The 17,849-nt window shown below is 62.2% G+C and overlaps 3 protein-coding genes across 5 annotated transcripts in view; 2 read left to right on the top strand and 1 right to left on the bottom strand.

Moving 5' to 3' along the window:
* Positions 1–2,309, top strand: part of Pak4 (p21 (RAC1) activated kinase 4) — a 39,038-nt gene extending 36,729 nt beyond the window's left edge. For all 3 annotated transcript variants that reach the window (XM_027941455.2, XM_071604293.1, XM_027941456.2), the window contains 2 exons: positions 876–1,010; positions 1,405–2,309. In XM_027941455.2, the coding sequence (XP_027797256.2) occupies positions 876–1,010; positions 1,405–1,560 (291 nt within the window). In that variant the 3' untranslated portion in view covers positions 1,561–2,309. The remainder of the gene's footprint in view (positions 1–875; positions 1,011–1,404) is intronic.
* Positions 2,310–11,962: 9,653 nt separating this feature from the next.
* Positions 11,963–14,972, top strand: Nccrp1 (NCCRP1, F-box associated domain containing). The gene is made up of 6 exons (XM_027941196.2): positions 11,963–12,263; positions 12,680–12,742; positions 12,820–12,871; positions 13,430–13,525; positions 14,470–14,608; positions 14,720–14,972. The coding sequence occupies exons 1-6, from the start codon at positions 11,963–11,965 to the stop codon at positions 14,858–14,860; spliced, it is 792 nt and encodes a 263-aa protein (XP_027796997.2). The 3' UTR covers positions 14,861–14,972.
* Positions 14,973–15,986: 1,014 nt separating this feature from the next.
* Positions 15,987–17,054, bottom strand: Sycn (syncollin). Its single transcript, XM_027941195.2, has 2 exons — positions 16,660–17,054; positions 15,987–15,996 (listed from the first exon to the last, which is right to left on the bottom strand). The coding sequence occupies exons 1-2, from the start codon at positions 17,052–17,054 to the stop codon at positions 15,987–15,989; spliced, it is 405 nt and encodes a 134-aa protein (XP_027796996.2).
* Positions 17,055–17,849: the final 795 nt, after the last annotated feature.

Genomic DNA, 17,849 nt, shown 5'->3' with positions numbered 1-17,849 from the left:
GCTGTGGGAGTTCACAGTGGGGAAGCCCGATCTGGCTTCAGGGAGCCCACGTGCCCTCATGGCCACTCTCAGTGTGCTGAGGGGCCCATCCTCTTGGAGAGGGCAGACACTCTCCAGCCATCCCGCTGCCAGCCCTAGCCTGTGTCCCCCTCCTTGCCCTGGCCTGTGTCCCTCCCGCCAGTAGCTGCTTGGCGCAGGACTCCTCCCTGGTCAATCCACAGGACTTGACCCAGTGCCTGGCCAGGAGAAAGGCACCCTGGGAAGCACATGGGGGACTCAGGCTGGAGTGGGGTCACCCTGGCAGGGGAAGCTGGTGTGACTCTGAGGGGACATCTCAGAACCGTCTGAGACTGACAGAAACCCTCATAATCAGATTTAGAAAAATGTGAAGGTCGTGGATCCCAGAACCGTCCCAGGCTTCCGACAGCCACCACGTGTTTGTTCCCTCCCCAGCCCTGAGTTCCTCGGGTGGCCCGTGCCCGGCAGGCGCCCCCCGATGGAGCAGAGGCGGCCTCTGGGGGAGAGGCTCTCCCCTGGGAGAGCCTCGCTGTTTCCTGGGTGTTTCTGCTGAAGCCCCAGGACTAACTCTGATTGGCTCAGCTTGGTCACGTGCCCTGTGTCCCCACAGCTGACCCAGCAGCCTAGGTCATGGCCACATTGGGCCACAGTAGACCTGGTGCACTGAGAGGAAGGGCTCAGCGGAGGAGGCGCGAGTGCCCTTAGAGAGCAGGCGGGCAGGGCCGGGCGGGCAGACCCTCAGGAGGAAGCCACCCTGGGTCCAGGGGTCCAGGAGCAACGTGGCGAGGGCAGACCAGATCCCGGGCGTCCCACGGACTGGCCGCTCCTTCTCAGTCAGCTTGCTGTCCCTCCCCCAGGTGGACATCTGGTCACTGGGGGTCATGGTGATTGAGATGGTGGACGGGGAGCCCCCCTACTTCAACGAGCCACCCCTCAAAGCCATGAAGATGATTCGGGACAACCTGCCGCCGCGACTAAAGAACCTGCACAAGGTTAGGCCCTGGCAGTGTGAGGGGCGGGTGGGACCGCGCCCCGGACATGGGCGCCCAGGGTCCCGCCCCTCATCGTCCCCAGAGGTGCCGCCCAGCCGAACACGCCACACGGCAGGGCCGGGACCTGCCCACTCGCCCAGACAGGTCAGACCCACTCCAGGGCCCGGCCGTGGCCACGTCCTCCCAGATCGCAGCCGTGGGGAGGAAGTGAGCCCCAGAGGCCGTGGGTCGTCACTGCCCCAGGTCAGGCTCTAACCAGGGCTTCCGGGCCCTCCCTGGTCAGCAGGTGCCATCCGCACATTCGAGGAGGCAAGGGAGACCTGAGGAGGTGGCAGCGGAGCTGGCCCTGGGCCCGGTGCGGGGCTCTCTCGACCCTCCCCTGCCTCCCCCACAGGTGTCGCCGTCCCTGAAGGGCTTCCTGGACCGCCTGCTGGTGCGCGACCCGGCCCAGAGGGCCACGGCAGCCGAGCTGCTGAAGCACCCGTTCCTGACCAAGGCCGGGCCGCCCGCCAGCATCGTGCCCCTCATGCGCCAGAACCGCACCAGATGAGGCCAGCGCCCTGGCCCTGAACCAAAGAGCCCCTTGGGTCACTCTGCCCTGCCGGAGGCCAGTAGGGCAGCGTCCCCACCCCTCCCAGCCCACGAGACACTCCGTGTGTCGCCACCTCCTCACGGGAGGCTGTGTGGGACCTACTACTGAACTCTGGTTTTGGACTTTGTGACTTTGAAAAACACAGGGACTTGGAGCAAGTGAGGCTCCTAGGACCCCCCACCCTCCGGGGCAGGCCCTCCCCTGTGTCTGTCTCCAGGACAGATGGATGGACGGATGGTGGCCCACACGTCACTGGGAACCTGCAGCAGGGTCGCTGCAGGCGGGGACATATGGAAGGTGTGTGAGTGCGCGTGCCTGCGTGTGCACCTGGCAGTCCCTCTGTCCTCAGCCCGCAGGTGGGCGTCTCTGAGACCTCGCCTGGCCTCCAGCCTCCTGAGCCATTGTGGAGGTCCATCATGAATGTCTGAGAGTGGCCTTCTCCAGAGCCCGCACCCCTGGGGCTGCAGGGGTCAGGGGGCCGCCCCAGCCCCGCCTCTGCAGCTCGTGACTACTGCACCAGACAGCCTCGGTTTTCTAGAGATCTATTTATATTGTCATTTTATAACACTAGCCCTGCCCCCAACTGGGGACAGACGATCCTTGTTCTGTGGGGTGGCACAGGGACAGAACCACTGCCTGAAGATCGGGTTCCTGCCCCGCCCTCCCCTGCCAAGTCAGTTTTACAATTAAAACATTTTCTTGTTTTGTGGGGTTTGTGCGTGTGGTGCCTGAGGCCCCGGCCTGGCTGCTTGGGGTGGGCTCGTGGGCAGAGGCCTGGTTGACCAGGATTTTGTGACGGTCCCCCACCCAGGCCCCAGACAGGAGTGGGACAGACCCCGGTCCTGGAAGCAGCCCAGCAGGCTGAGTCCATGGGCCACAGCTGCCAAATGGCAGTTTCCTGGAAACTTCGAGAGTGTTTTGAGCTGACCTCACCCTCATCGTGACTACTGACCAGACAGCAGATGAGCCAGTGACAGCAGACTGGCCACGCGACAGACGGGCTCTTTAGGGACCTGATGAAGTTGAGTGACCTGGAGCCGCCAGCCTGAGCTGCTTACTGGGTCAGCAGAGGGCGTCCCCTAAGCCGAGGGGCTGAGCCCAACAGGGTGGGAGCAGTGGGCGGGCACGGAGGTGACCACCTGCCTCCTCCCCAGCACCCAAGAGGGGGGCAGAGGCTGACAGGAGCTCCCCCTGGAGCCCACTGGGCACTCTGCCACAGGACCTCTGCCTGCTGGCGGGGTGGGCCCAGGTGGGTCTGCCAGACCTGCCCTCGCCTGGGCGTCCTGGGCGCTCACTGTCGGTGCCAGAGCTGTGCTCAGCCCGCAGGGTCCCCATGGGGACAGATTTAAGCCTGAGAGTGAGGAGCCGCCGCTGCACGAGAACCTTCTTGAGGCCCCGGGAATGGCACGTTCTGGAAAGAAGAGGCCCGAGCTGGCAAGACGAGGCAGAGACCAAGACCCAGCCACGAGAGCCCGCACGGGGGCCGGGGCTCCGGGGGCACGCCTCGCCTCGCACTGAGGCCTGGCTCCGTCTCAGCCCAAAGTGAAGTGGGCGGCCTTGGCCGTGGGCAGTTCTGCCAGTGCCCACCACGGGCTGGGGAGCAGGCTGCTGCTACGCTGTGCGAGTTGTTCCAGAAAATAGGAGCCCAGGCAGGCGCACGCCAGGCTCCCCGGTGACTGCTGGTTGGGGCGCCCTGTCACTGCAGTGGAAATGACGTCCTGGGGGAAGGGGAAGCTGCCAGGCCTTGTCCCCAGGGAGCAGCGGCTGCGGGTCAGCAGGGGAGGTGGGGGGGCAAACAGCCCAGCAACCCGTGAAGACAGGAAGCTGCTGCCACCCACGTGCCATGCTGGGACAAGGGGCCGGTGTGGTCACTTGCAGGAACACTGGGAGGCCCGCTTGCCTCTGCTGTGTACCCCCCCCCCGCCCCGCCTCCACCCTGGGCTTCAGGTGCCTCCTGCTGGCAGAGCTGGCTGGTCCCGCTGCGCCTGCCGAGTGGCTCTCAGGCCTCAGTCTGGGCAGAACCAGCGCTCAGAGGGGGGGGTGAGCCTGGTGGCAGCCGCCTGGGGCCACAGGGGCCTCACTTTGCCCAAGTGTGACTGACCAACCTCCATGAGCAACGGGAGGCCAGGAGGTGCTGTGGCCGTGCTCAGGCCCAGGGTCCAGGCAGAGGAGTCGAGGGGTGTTAGCCGTAGGCCAGAGGGCGGTGACGAGGCCCCAGATGAGCCACTTAACAGGTCAGACCAGTGCAGCAGCCTGGGAATGTAGAAATGCAAATTTGTGGGTCCCACCCCAGGCTGAATCAGACTGGGTGGAGCCAAGCAATCTGTACCCCTGCCATGCTGGGGACAACACGGGTGCTCTCCACTGGGCTGCATCCAGCCGTTGTCATTTTGAGACAAGGTATCCCTGAGTTGCTGAGGCTGGCCTCAAACGTGATCCTCCTATCTCAGCCTCCTGAGTCGCTGGGACTGCAGGTATGCGCCACCGTGCCAGCGGCAGTCTGTGGTCAAGGCCTGTTCAAGTGTGGAAACCCCTGAGGTCCACACTGCTCGGGTGAGACACGGACCCGTGTGGGATTCCCCCCTCTGAGGCGTTGGATCCCAGTGACCCTCCTTCCACCTCGTGCCTTCATTGGAACTAGCGCTCCTCATGGGATAAGGTACAAAAGGCCACACCACCACAAAGGGCTGGGAAAGGTGGGGCGCTCTCCTCCAAGGGTTTGACCCAGAAGCAGCAGCATTTCTCCGTGGGCCAGTGCCCTGTCACACACGGTGCCTGGGCGCGAGGCACTTGGGAATGCAGTCTCATTCTGCACAGCCCTGTGGCCCCCAAAGCTATGGAACTGTGATTCCTCGCCTCGGTGGTTCATTGAATTTTCTTGGCCTCAACTGAAGTTTTGAGTAACGGCACAACAGAGAACCCAGAGGCAGACCAGATCCGTGCAGAAGCTTCCTAGCCGAGAAGGATGGCCCACAAACCTACAGGGGAAATGTTAAGGCAGGTCGGTGGCCCCGCCTGTGATCCCAGCAGCTCAGGAGGCTGAGGCAGGAGGATGGCCAGTTCACAGCAGCCTCAGCCACTCAGACCCTGTCTCTAAAGAGCCTCTGGGTTCAATCCCCGGGACAAAAAAAATCATTTATAATAGGATTCAGAAATGGAGAAAATATTTGCAGTCTTACACTGATAAGACACCTTGGGGGAGATAAGAGGGCAAAGGGGCGAAGAGGAAGCTTAGAGAAGAAAGAACCCAAGACCAACAAGGACACGCAAAGGCGCAGACTCGGGTCATCAGAGGAGTCTAAAGTCGGACGACCCGATGCCGTCTCACGCGGTGAGCGGTGGATCAAGTCGGCCTTGGTCAGATTAGGCACCGGACACATGCAGCTTCCTGTCACTCCAGCAGTCACCCCGGGACTTCCCAGAGCTATGTGCAGTCTAGACACGGGGACCAAGCTCGAGGGTGTCCACGCAGCTTTATTTATGGGGCAGGAGCTGGACACAGCCTGCGTGCCCTCTCTGGGGACAGAGTGCAAAAACGGGGGGCTGTCCCCAGGATTCCTGTGCAGCTGTCAGAGCCAGGGACCAAGGGTGGCCCTGGGGAGGAGGGTCAGGCCAGTGAGACACAGAGGAAGTCCAAATAGCAGGTCCCAGCGTTCACATTACAAATTAAGGGCATAAACAATGGTCCTCATTTGCAAGTCAAAATACCAATTAAATACTACAGCCACCGACTCTGGGGATCAAGGGAGAAGCAAGACCTCGATGGCCCATGGCCATGCTCTGTCTATTTTCTCAGCAAAGGGCACTTCCACAAGTCTCAGGTATCACAGGTAAAAATGATCCAGGTAAACCAGGCGAGGTAGTGCACACTGTCATCCTGGCAAATCAGGAGGCTGAGATCGGAGGATTGCTAGTTTGAGGCCAGCTTCAGCCTCTTGGCGAGACCCTGTCTCAAAATAAAAAATAAAACAAGGACTGGGGGGGCGCTTACCTAGCATGTGTGAGGCCCTGGGTTCCGTCCTCAGCACCACATAAAAATAATGAAATAAAGGTGCGCTGTTCACACACAACGACAAAAAAAAAAAAAAGACTGGGGACGGGGCTCAGTCGTAAATCACCCTTGAAAAAAAAAAGACTCCAGGTGATTCCAATGTGTAGCCAGGAGTGAGGAAGGAGACGGCGGGTTCACCTGCCTCAGTGACTCCTGCTGCACCCACACTTCATGCCTCCTGGTAACACCCCACGTGTATCAGAAGACCCACTTCCCAGACGTGGAGACTGAGCCCCATGGAGGGGAAGGGCCAGGCCGGGGGCTGGTGGGGGTGCCTCAGCCCAGCCCAGGAGCCTCGGATTCCCTTATCCCCATGGCCAGACGGGGACGTCGGTGGGCAAGTGGGTGAGGACCAAGGGCCAAGTTTGGAGGGGCAGCCGCTGCCCGGGACGCTTGGCCTTGAAGGTCACCAAATGTTCTGATTTTTTATTTTTTGAGAAACCCCATTTCTCTGCTGAAGCCCTTCGATTTTAAAGGAACCAAATCACACAGACAGGAGCCATCGGCCACCATCAAATCCGACTGCGTCCCGCCTCTTCTAAGCCCCTGGTTTGACCTCATTCAACCCGAGTGGGCTGAACGGTGTCCCCAGGAGACGCGTCCTCCTGGGACCTTGGAGTGCGACCCTTGTGAACAGGGCCCGCAGCTGTGGCTGGGTCGGGTCTCCAGTCTCTGGGAGAAGCCGGAAGAGGCAAAGGATTGTCCCCAGAGCTCCCGGGAGGGAGGCCTGCTGACACCTAGATCTGTGGCTTGGGCTTCCAGGACGTGGGAGCCGCGGTCTGAGCCCCGTTTGTGGCCACGTGTCCAACAGCCCAGGAAACAGGAGGAGCCCAGGACCAAGGCCCTCCCTCGGCCCCTCCACAGATGTCACCCAGCCAGGAAGGGGTGGGGCACTGGGCCTGGGGTCTCTGCACATACTCACCATGCCACACGGGTCACTGTGCCCTGGAGGGACCACAGTGTGGACAGGAGAGAGTCAGCTTCTCTCTTCCCCAGGTGGCCAGTCCCTCCACGGGGCCAGAGAGGCAGCTGGGGCGGCCCAAGGAGACGCCTAGGACTGGGGGACAAGAGGGCTCGTTCGGGAGGTGGGACAGCTCAGCGTCCTTCTGCAGAAGCCCCGGGTCATCTTTGGAGTCCCGGGACCTCGGCGGCGTCCTCCCCGTCCTTCTTTCCCACCCTTCCTCTGACCCTCCGCCAGGTCCTCACGGGGCTGTGGAATCTCATCCGCGATGTGAACAGGTGACCCAAGCCCAAGGCACCAAATGCACCAGATGGCAAAGTCGACCTTCCTCCCTCTCCTCCCCGCCCCCCAGTTCCCCTCCCGAGACAGCCACTGGGACAAGAGTCTGCTGTCTCCTTCCACAAAAGCAGCACCCACAGGAAACAGCGCCCACGCACCCGCGGACTCGCTTTGCTTTGCGGGTCAGCATGATGCCAGGGACGTCTGCGTCTTGCTTTTTCCTGCCTAACAAAGCACCTTGGTGGCTGTCGCTTGATGGTACCTAAAAAGCAGCCTGGCTCTGATCGTGGCTGTGTAGTACTCCTCCCAACAGAAGAACCAGGACAGATGGAAACTGTGCTGTTGACAGACACAGAAGGAGCTTGTGGCTGTCGGTGTTCTAAACGACACCATGGCAGAGATCTACTGGCACATGATTTACCCAGCACACCTACACTTCCCCGGATGCTCACCTGCCCTGGGCCCCAGGTGATGTCTCTGGGTATCCCAGATCCTCTGGTCCTTCTCTGGCTCTGACCACCCCAGTCTCCGTGTCTCTCTTGCTGTCTCTATGCCTCAGCCTGTCTCTTTCCCTTTCTGTTCATCTCTTTGAGCCCAGTGATGCCCGACCACGGAGCCACATCCCCAGCCCTTTTTAGTTTTTATTTAGAGACCGGATCTCACTAAATTGCTTAGGGCCTCGATAAGTTGCTGAGGCTGGCCTTGACTTTGCCATCCTCCTGCCTCAGCCTCCCATGCCGCTGGGATTCCAGGTGTGCGCCAGCACGCCCCACACTCAGACTCTACCTTTGACTGGCTCTAGCTCCTTCTGAATCCATCTCTTCCTCCCCTGTTGCCCACCCCCCATGTCTGCCTCTGTCACAGCCGGGAAGGGGACAGACCTCGGCTCACCACCTGCCACCCCAACACGGAGCACTCAGCCTGCCCCACCCCAGCCCCTTCCAACGCAGCTGCAGCCTCCTGTCCTGCAGCCCTGGTGGGAGCCCGGCCTGCTCCCCCAGCCTGGGCACCCGCTTCCCGCAGGATCCCTCTTAGGGACATGCCGGCTTCTGGGGTGACGTGGGTTCTGCAGGGAAGCGGGGAAGCTGGCCCAGGTTCCGACTGGACGCTCTCCTCCTGGCCTCCTGGCCCTCCCTGCCTAGCAACCGGAGCCGCTGGGCCAGTCTGAACTGCGGACAAAGAGTGAACAAACCTGCCCAGGCCCTGCCCAGGCCCTGCCCTGGTGACACTGACATTCTGGCAGGATGAGCCAGATCATGACCCAGCAAACACGTTCAGGACTCCGCGGATTTCTGGAGCACAATAAATGCGAGAAAGGACGGGGCGTGGCAACAGAAAAGCAGAGCTAGGAAGTCTGACTCGCCCGGGAAGACCCCTGGCCATCCCTGTACATGAGGACAGCCAGCAGTGTCTTAGGAAGTGACGTCGGAGTGGAGATGAGGGCGGCGGTGGAGGCAGCTAGGAGAAGGCCATGCGGGCGGAGGGCAGCATGTGCAAAGGCCCTGAGACAGGAGTGAAGCTGGAGGGCCCAGGAGCACAAAGAAATATGGAGCACCGTGCGCAGGACGGGGTGCATGGGCTGCCCCAGCAGGAACCAGGGTGGACTGAAGCTCACTCCTGGGGAAACCCAAGGCTTCAAGAAGGAATGTCCTTTGCCAAGGACACTGTGATTATGGTAGGCGTTGTTACATCCAGGCAGCCCGGGTTCTGCACAATGCTCCATGTTGTGTTGCTGTGTGTGTGTGTGTGTGTGTGTGTGTGTGTGGCTGGGAGTCAAACCCAGGGCCTCTGCCAGCCCAGCACACCAGCATTACCTGGGAATTCATTTAAAATGTAAATTCTCGATGGGTGCCGTGGCACATGTCTGTAATCCCGGTGAATCAGGAGGCTGAGGCAGGAGGATTGCAAGTTGGAGGCCAACCTCAGCAACTTAGTGAGGCCCTGTCTTGATATAAAAAATAAAAAGGGCTGGGGATGGGGCTCACTGGTAAAGCACCCCAGGGTCAATCCCCCCCCCCAGAGTTAAAAAAAAAAGGCAAAGTGTCAGGACCACAGAATCAGGGGAACGGGGTAGAGGCCAGCAGCCCACAAGTTCTCTGAGGGCTCTGAAGGGCGCCTGAATTTGAGAACCACTGAACTAAGCTCTCCTGCCTGCCCGAGCCTTGTCCCTCTCCCCTGAGTGACCCCGACTGCAGTGGGTGGACAGTGGGACCCATGAGTGCTGCTTAATCTGGGGAAAAGGGTCAGTTGAGCTAGAGACCTCGAGGTGAGCTGATCCTGGGCCATCTGGTCGACCCACAGCACACTGACCACTGAGTGTCCTGAGAGGAGGGAGGCCCAGGGGCCACACAGGCAGGGGCTGCAGTGACGGGGCTGTAAGCAGAGGGTGCAGCAGCCACCAGACCCTGGGAGAGGCGAGGAAGGCCTCCCCCGTGCCTCTGGAGAGAGCCACCTCGAAGGGGCTTAAGGACAGGGAGCCTCCAGGGAGGAGGATCATCCTGGTGTCAGGGACAACGCGGGGCTTGGCCCTAACCTAGCCCCTCCCCAGGACACTGGCCCAGCCGAGAGCACAGACCCTGGGGCCCAACTGCCAGTGTCCAGGCCCAGCCCTGCCATTCCCTGGGCAGGTACTTCACCCCCCCCCCGTGCCCCAGTTTCCACATCTTTTTGGGGGCAATGGGGATTGAACTCAGGGGCACCCGGCCACTGAGCCACACCCCAGCCCTATTTTGTACTTTAGAGACGGGGTCCCACTGAGTTGCATAGGACCTCACCGTGGCAGAGGCTGGCCTCCAACTTGCAGTCTTCCTGCCCCAGCCTCCCGAGCCGCTGGGATTCCAGGTGGGCACGGGCTCCCGGCCTGATCCGCAGAGTGAAGTGTTTCTCAGGCTCCAGGCCCTTCCAGATTCCCAGCGTGGGGCTTGGGAACTAGCCTTTTTCTTTCTTTCTTTCTTTTTTTTTTTTTTTATGGACACACACCTTTATTTTATTTAGTTTTATGTGGTGCTGAGGCTCGAACCCAGGGCCTCGCACATGCTAGGCGAGCGCTCTCCCCCTGAGCCCAGGAGTTGGCCTTTTAAATAAGCTTCCCGGGTGATCTGACTCGCCCTAAGATCCGGAAACCACTGAGGGTGGGGACATGGGGGGCACGGGGTGGGGCAGCACTCCAGGAGGAAGAACGTCACAAGCAAAAAACCCAGGATGGAGCCTGCTCCGTGGCGCACACCTATCCCAAGTTCCAGCAGCCAAGCGAGACCCTGCCTCAAAAATAAAAGGGCTGGGAGTGTGGTTCGGTGGTTAAGCCCCCGGGTTCCATCCCCAGGATCAAACACCATACACCCTGCCATGGAGAGAACGGATCATGGAAATCCAGGGCCTGAATCCAAAGAGCTGGAGTCTCCTCCTGAAGGCACTGGGGAGCCATGGAGGGTTCAGGTGAGAGAGCGGCTGGCTGGGCGTGGTTATCGTGCCCTCCCACAGGGCTGTTGTGTGGTGGGTGGATCACAAGTGGGTGAGGAGCCCAGAAGGCCAAGATGTGGGCAGCATGGTGGGGTCAGCGCCTCCTGGACTCCTCAGGCCACTCCCTGCCCTGGATTCTGGCTCCACTTGGCAGAGGTCCTCCTGCCCCATGACAGGTCTGAGGCAGTGGGTGGGCAGCCCGGGCGAGGGTGTGCGCTGAGTGCCTGTGGTGGCCGGGAGTGTTCCTGGTTACGGGTGTGTTGTGGGTTCTGCTGGGGACTTCCGAGTGCACCCTGGGTGCACGCCTACCATCCGTATCCCCTGATGTGCCCCCCCCAGGGCCTGGCCACTTCCCGGGTCTCCCAGGCAGGTCACTTCGCCCATCCGGCCTCAGTTCCACTATCACCAGCTGCTGCTTCTGCAAGCTGAAGTGAGGCTGAATGAGTTCAAGACAGACATTAATGTGCCCATGGTCCCCTGTCTGCTTCTGGGTGAACCAGTGTTTGTTCCAGGGGTGGATTTGGCTCTGTGTCCTGTGCAGCGCTTCTGAGTCTCTAGGGTGTGCCCAACTCACCAGGTCCAGCTGTGCAACCTAGGGGAGTTACTTGACCTCTCTGTGCCCCAGTTTCCTTGTCTGCGCCCTGGGCATACCAACAGTGTGTGTGGAGGCCGGGTTGCTCCACCTACAGGACCGGGAAGAACGCCTGGCGCGCAGGCAGCCCTCAATTACCCAGCATCATCACTGGGGTGTCACCGTCTGTGACAGTTTGAGCACATGTCCCTGTGTCTCAAGGGAATGTGGAGCAGGAAGTGCCGTGGGAACAGGTGGGGGCCAGTCCTGGGGGGGTGGCCCCTATTTTCTCATCTGCAGAGTGAGGAACAGCAGCACCTCCCCGGGCTGCGCTGGGGTGCGGGGCGCCCCCTCCCCACCTTTGATGGGAGATGAAATGAACCGGAACCCCTAGAGCAGCACCTGCAAGCAGAGGCACTGTGGGGACAGCTAGTGACCGTCCCCACGGGGGGGGGGCACTCTGCGCCTGGCTTTTCTGAACCAGCGTGGGATGTGGCAGGAGGTGGCCCTGGGCACCTGGCCTCACAGGTTCCTCCACTCCCGCCGGGTCCCCAGCGCCCATCCCCCTGCGCCCATCCCCCACGGCAACGCCCCCTGGCCTGGGGGGGAGGGGGCCAGCAGCCCCGCGCCCTGCCCCCCCCCCGCGGCTCCCCAGGTCCCCACCTTGGCCTCTGCGCCTCCCTGGGCCTCTCCTGACTGCCCGGACCGAGAACAGCGGGCCGAGGGCGAGGGCGCAGGGGAGGGACCGAGGCTGGCGACCTCCGCGGAGGGACAGGGCGGGGAGGGGGTCGGGGTCAAGGAGCCCCTCACCTGCCGGGTCCCTTAACGAGGTGGCTCGGCCCAGGTGTCACACCCTCTCCGGGGCCAGCGGGTCCTCAGGTGGCCCCGGGAATGGGGCGGGGCGTGGGGGGCGGGAACCCCGGGAGGAGGGAGGTGGCCCCGGGCGCAGCGCCGTCCCCAACCGCCCCCGGCTGCGGCGCCCCGCCCCCCAGGTAACCCCGAGCCCCGCGGAGCCGCGACCGTCGCGCAGACCCGGGCGATGGAGGCGCAGCGGGACCGCGACGCGCTCGGCGGCGGGACGGGGGCTGACGCGCCCGAGAGCCCCCAGGAGCCGCCGCCGTCGCCGCCGTCGCCGCCGTCCCCGCCGTCGCCAGCCACCCCCGAGAGCCCGCAGCTCCCGAAGCCCGAGCCGCCCGCGGAGGCCCACGCGCGGCAGCTGCTGCTGGACGAGTGGAGGCCCCTGGGCGGGCGCCTGCAGCTGCCCCCGCGCCTCACCTGGAAGCTGCTGCTCGTGCGGCGGCCGCTCTACCGCAACCTGCTGCGCTCGCCCAACCCCGAAGGTGCGGACGCTGCACCGGCGCCACCCGGACCGTCTGGATCTTCATCTTGGCGGCTCAGTTTCCCTGTCCGTTGTTCCCACCCCCCTCCACCTTCTTCATCCTTCTCGTCTCCTGTCTTGTCCTGTGTCTGTCCCTGCGTCCCTCTGTCCTGCCCCGCATCTCCACGTCCTAGCGTCTCTGCCTCCACCTGACGTCCCTGGGCGTCCCAGCCTCTGCCTGTCTCTGTCCCCGGGAGCCTCTCTCCCCTGTTTCACCGCATCCCCCTCCGGATACCGACCTCTCCCGGGGTCTGAGTCACGGCTCCCTGCCGGGCTGGTCTGGCCCCACACAGTTCCCTGCCCTTCCAGTGCCACCCCGGGGCAGGGAGGTGACGGTGCGGAAGGACTGGCCTGAGGCTCCCCCTTTGTGCATTTCAGGGATCAACATTTACCAGCCAGCACCCCCTACCGGCCCCACCCGGCAGCCCCTGGAGGCTCTAGGTAGGTGCTCCCAGCGGCCGCTAGCGGAGGGTGGACCCCCAGAGGAACGGGCTGACCCTTGCCTCTTCCACCGCCAGGCAATTTCCGGGGATGGCACATTAGAACAGAGACGCTCCAGCAGGACCTCAGGTGAGCCGCAGGCTCTGGGGCCTGCCCCAGATTCCCTGCTGCAGCCGTCTTGGCTGGGCAGCCTGCAGAAACTGACTTGGCCTCTCTGGGCCTCCTTTCCTGCTGTCAACAGGGTTGGTCATGAGAGAGGATGCTGGCCAAGCGCCCAGCACAGGGCTGGCTCGGTGCGCCCAGCACCCAGTAGGTGCTCAGCCCATTCCACCATTACTGTTACTGTTCTCAGCCTCTTTCCCCGGGATGGGAAGAGTCACCTGAGGCCACACCTGTCCTCCATTATCCGCATCCCTGCTCTGTGCAGAGGGTGAGAGGGTGGGACTTGGTGGCTTGGAGTCTCACAGGCCTGGGTTGGGTCCTGGCTCTGCCACTTCTTTGCTGCTTGACTTTGATCTTAAGCCTCAGTTTTCCCATCTGCAAAAAGGGTTCAGATTGCATCGACTCCAGGGGGCGGTGGGAGCCAGACGGTCAGGCACCGCTGCGGGTGGGTCTCCTCCTCCCAGGGCCTGGGAGGCCGGGGGTCACAGCGGGTGCAGACCCCACCTCCCCTGCCCCCCTTTACAGCTGGACGGTGAAGCAGCAGTGCGTGAACCTCCTGGCCGAGGGCCTGTGGGAGGAGCTGCTGGACGATGAGCAGCCGGACATCACCGTCATGGACTGGTGCGTGCCCGCGCATGCGCTTGGTGGCCCAGGGACTCCCCAGAGCCCAGACTCCCCTGCTCCCCTGACACTGAGCTCCTCACTGACACCCCGCCCCACGCTGCAGGCCCCGCCGTGCCCAGCTCTCTGGCCTGTTCTCTGAGTCTCTCAGGTTTCAGCCTTTCCAGGCCCCTAAATCTTTGGGCTTCGATGAGGCTGTTCCTTTTTGTATGAATGCTTGTCCCCTCTGTTATTGTTTTTCCTTTCTTTCTGGTCCTGGGAACTGAACCCAGGGGCAGTCTACCCCTGAACCACATCCCCAGCCCTTTATTTTCATATTTTGAGCAGGATCTCACTAAGTTGCTAAGGCTGGCCTCTAACTTGTGATCCTCCTGCCTCGGCCTCCATAGTTGCTAGGTTACAAGCATGTGCCACTGTGCCCAGCTTCTCTGTTATTCTTGGGATGGATTCATATATATGAATACACACACACACACACACACACACACAGACTTTTTTTAGTTGTAGATGGACACTATACCTTTATTTTGTTTATTTAGTATTTTTTTTTAATGTGGTGCTGGGGATGGCCTCCAGCCTCATGTGCCAGGCGAGTGCTCTACCTCTGAGCCCCGGCCCAGGATGGCCTCCCTTGACTGCAGGAGTCAGTTGCTCAAGGCTGGGGGGGAAGCCTTCCCTGACCACACCCTGCTGGGTCACATGGGTTTGCCCCAGGGCTCTGGTCCCGTCCCATCCTGACCCCTCTGCCTGCGCCCCCCCTTCCGTCCTAACCAGATGTGGGACTGTGAGTCCCCTGAGGACAGGGCATGGGGCTATCTCGGTCCCTTGGCTGCCAGGGCCGTCCAGGCTGGGCCTGCAGACTGGATGGGGAGCGGGTATTGAGTGCCGGATGGGGACACGGTTGTTGGGATGTGGTGGCAGCCCAAGGCCCGACCCCCCTGCAGGTACGAGGACAGCCGACTTGACCAGTGCGTCTACGAGCTGCACGTGTGGCTGCTGGCCGCGGACCGTCGCACGGTCATCGCGCAGCACCACGTGGCCCCCCGGAGCTCTGGGCGTGGCCCCGCTGGCCACTGGATACAGGTGAGGTGGCCTGGCCCCGCCCCGCGTGACAGCCGCTGCTTCCCCACGACCTCGCGGGGCGGGCGGAGGGGAGCAGGTGGGCTCTAACCAGGACTCCCTCCCTCCGCCCAGGTGTCCCACGTGTTCCGCCAGTACGGCCCCGGGGTGCGCTTCGTCCACTTCCTGCACAAGACCAAGAACCGCATGGAGCCCGGTGGGCTTCGCCGGACAAGGGTGACCGACTCCTCCGTGTCTGTGCAGCTCAGGGAGTGACAGGCTGACCCTGGGCCTCCCAGAGCCTCCCCTGACCTCGGAGCACCCCCTGACCTTTGACCGCGACCTGGGCTTCTCCCCTGAAACCTTCACACATCCCTGAATGTCTGACTCTGGCACTCTGAGCTCCAGAGGCAGGGCCACTCCTTGTCAGATAGTAGGTGCTCAATAAACTTCCGTGAGTGAATGAATGGCCACCTGTGTCCTGGGATGCTGGGTGCCGCCCTGGTCTCCCCTCCCTAGAACTTCCCTCATTTCATTTCTCTTTGCAAACTCTCCAACCCTTGGCCCTCCAGCATCTTCATGAGCCCTGGACTTTTTGCTCTGACCCCGACCTCTGTGATTTCTTCACACTCCTCCCCAGTACAGACCACTCGACACCCCTCCCACCATTTCTCCTGTGTCTCTTAACCCCTAGACTCTTCCCAAGTCCCCTCTGGCCCCAGCCGCTGCCAGTCATCATGCCCCAAGGCTGTCCCCATGCCCCTCCCCCCACCTTCCCTGCGTCTCTGCTCTAGTCCCTCAAGGTCTCCAAACCCAGATATCCAGCAAGGGCACTTGTCCCTAGGGTGGGGACACAGGTCGTAGCCTGAACAGAAAGATCCAGATTTGAGCTAAAGTGTCTTCCACGTGTGGGGGGAGGGGGATTAAAAGTACTCAACCCCACCTCAAGGTTAAGCTCTAGCAGACCACTCCACCTGCCTGGGTTGGGGGGGGCAGGTCCCTAGAAGACCCCTGGTATCCCAGACCCGTCTCCTGAGGGTCCCAGCTACCTGAGGGCCAGAACAGCTCAGGGCAGGATTTGTACCCAAAGCCTGGAGATGTTTCACTACCAACCACCAGCCAGCTCCTCCCGCACTCCTCCTGCGCGTCTCTGCGTCCCACCCCAACTCCATATCGCAGCTGGTGGCTGGGCCACCCTCCCGGGCATTTGCATGGCCAACCGCTGTCCCCACAGTCCCACCCAGTCCTGCGTGGACGTGGGTCCCAAGCACACGCAGATGGCAGACGGACAACTTGTCAAGGGCTGTATTGCAGACAGGGTGGCGGATGGCGGGCTGAAGGCGCCCTCCTCCTGGGTCTTGAGGCCGGGGCTGGGTGGGGGCTGCAGTGGGAGACTCCGGGATCAGTAGCACCTGCAACGTAATCCGAGATGGTCACCAGGGCTGTCAGGGCTGGGTCCAGGGCGTGGTGGGGAGCTGGGGTGGGGGTCCAGGGCTCCGAGTCGGATCGGGGCTGCTGGCCCGGGAGTGTGTGGCTGGGGCTCCTGGGGCTCTTGGGGAGCACGGCTGGGCTGCTTTGGGGGTGACACAGTAGGTGCCAGCGTCTGGGGGCCTGGGTATTTGAGTGTAGGGTGGGCTCAGGGGCCTCCAGGGCTGGGCTGGGGACTCAGGGACTGATTTGAGGGTTGGGGCTGATCTAGGGGGTGCAGGTGGGTGGGGAGCCCCAGGGCGGCTGGTAGGGGTGTCCTGGAACGGTCCTGGGGTCTCCAGGGCTGGTGGATTAAAGCCTGAGAGTCCCAGAGTTGGGTGGGGGAGCTTTAGATGTGACAGTCTGCAGCAGGAGGCTGGCTGGGCCTGGGGCTCCTCCCCTCAGGCGATCCTCCCTGGGGAGCACATGGGGGGAGCAAGTGGATCCTTCCAGAAGGGGGCGGGGTCTGAGTTGAGGGAGCTGAGGGATCCAAGGCGCAGGGGCTGCCTGGCGCAGGCTGGGGTGAGGTGCCGGGGGACCCTGGACTTGGGGACACCCAGGACTGGCGTCTCTGGGTGGCGGCTGGGGCGGCCCCGGGGCGCGGGCACCTGCAGTACAGCGCGGAGATGGCGTTGGACCAGTCCCCGAAGATCCCGAGGCGCAGCTCCTCCAGGCGCGGGTAGGAGCCCGAGGAGAACTTGCGCGTCTTGCCGGCCTTGCCCGCGCGGGACCACACGGTGAGCTCGCAGCGCGGCGCCACCACCAGCGAGGACGCCGTGTTGGCCCAGCCCGAGGGCAGGAAGGGCAGGTCGGCGCCCGGCTCCACCGAGAGCTCGGCGCCCCGGCAGCAGTTGTCGTAGTAGGGGTCGCTCTTGTCGTAGAGCTTGGCGCAGGTGCGAGTCCCATCCTCGCGCTTGAGGTCGGCCGGCACCGGGCAGGTGCCCTGGGCACCCGGCACAGCCACCAGGACCAGGGCCAGCAGCAGCGGGCGCAGGAGGGACATGGTGACACGGCAGGGCTGGCCCCCTCGCGGTTTTATGCACCTGAGCCGTGGGAAGGGAGAAGGTGCAAGATAAGGACTTGGGAGGGAAGGAGGGGGCGCCCTCCCCCCCAGTGGGGACCTTCCAGTCCCAGGCCATGGACACAGGTGGAGGAGAGCAAGCTTGCAGAAAGCCTGGCACCTAGCATTTGACACGGCAAGGCCACCATGGTCAGTAGGCGGGACTTGAGGTCATTTGCAATACATAGGGTGGCTTGGGGTCCCTGCATGGGGAAGGCAGGGTTCTCAGGCACTGACAAGGCAGCCCAGGGTGGTGGCCCTGGCCTGTCATCCCAGGGGCTCCAGAGGCTGAGGCAGGAGGATCTCCAGTTCACAGCCGGCCTCAGCAAAAGTGAGACACTAAGCAACTCAGTGGGCCCTGTCTCTAAATAAAATACAAAATAGGGCTGGGGGTGTGGCTCAGTGGTGGAGTGCCCCTGAGTTCAATCCCTAGTACCCTGAAACAAAAACAAAAATAAAATGGACAAGGCACAGAACAATCCCCCTACTAAATAAGGAGAGGCAGGCAAAGGGAGAGGGAGGACCCAACCCTGGGAAAAGGAGAAGCTGGAGCTAAGGAAAGGCGCTCTGGAGGAGAGGGGAGGGGCCGAGGAAGAGCTCCTCACCAGGACAGGAAGATGATTCCAACCAAGACTGGACACCAGCATCTAGGGTTGATGATTCACAGAACCCTTTCAACCTTTGAAGACACCATACAAAAAAGGCATGGAGAAATTTTTGCCACACTCAGATAACAGA

This window comes from Marmota flaviventris, chromosome 18 (assembly GCF_047511675.1).
Source record: "Marmota flaviventris isolate mMarFla1 chromosome 18, mMarFla1.hap1, whole genome shotgun sequence".
NCBI lineage: Eukaryota > Metazoa > Chordata > Mammalia > Rodentia > Sciuridae > Marmota > Marmota flaviventris.
This window is presented reverse-complemented; position numbering and strand designations above follow the sequence as displayed.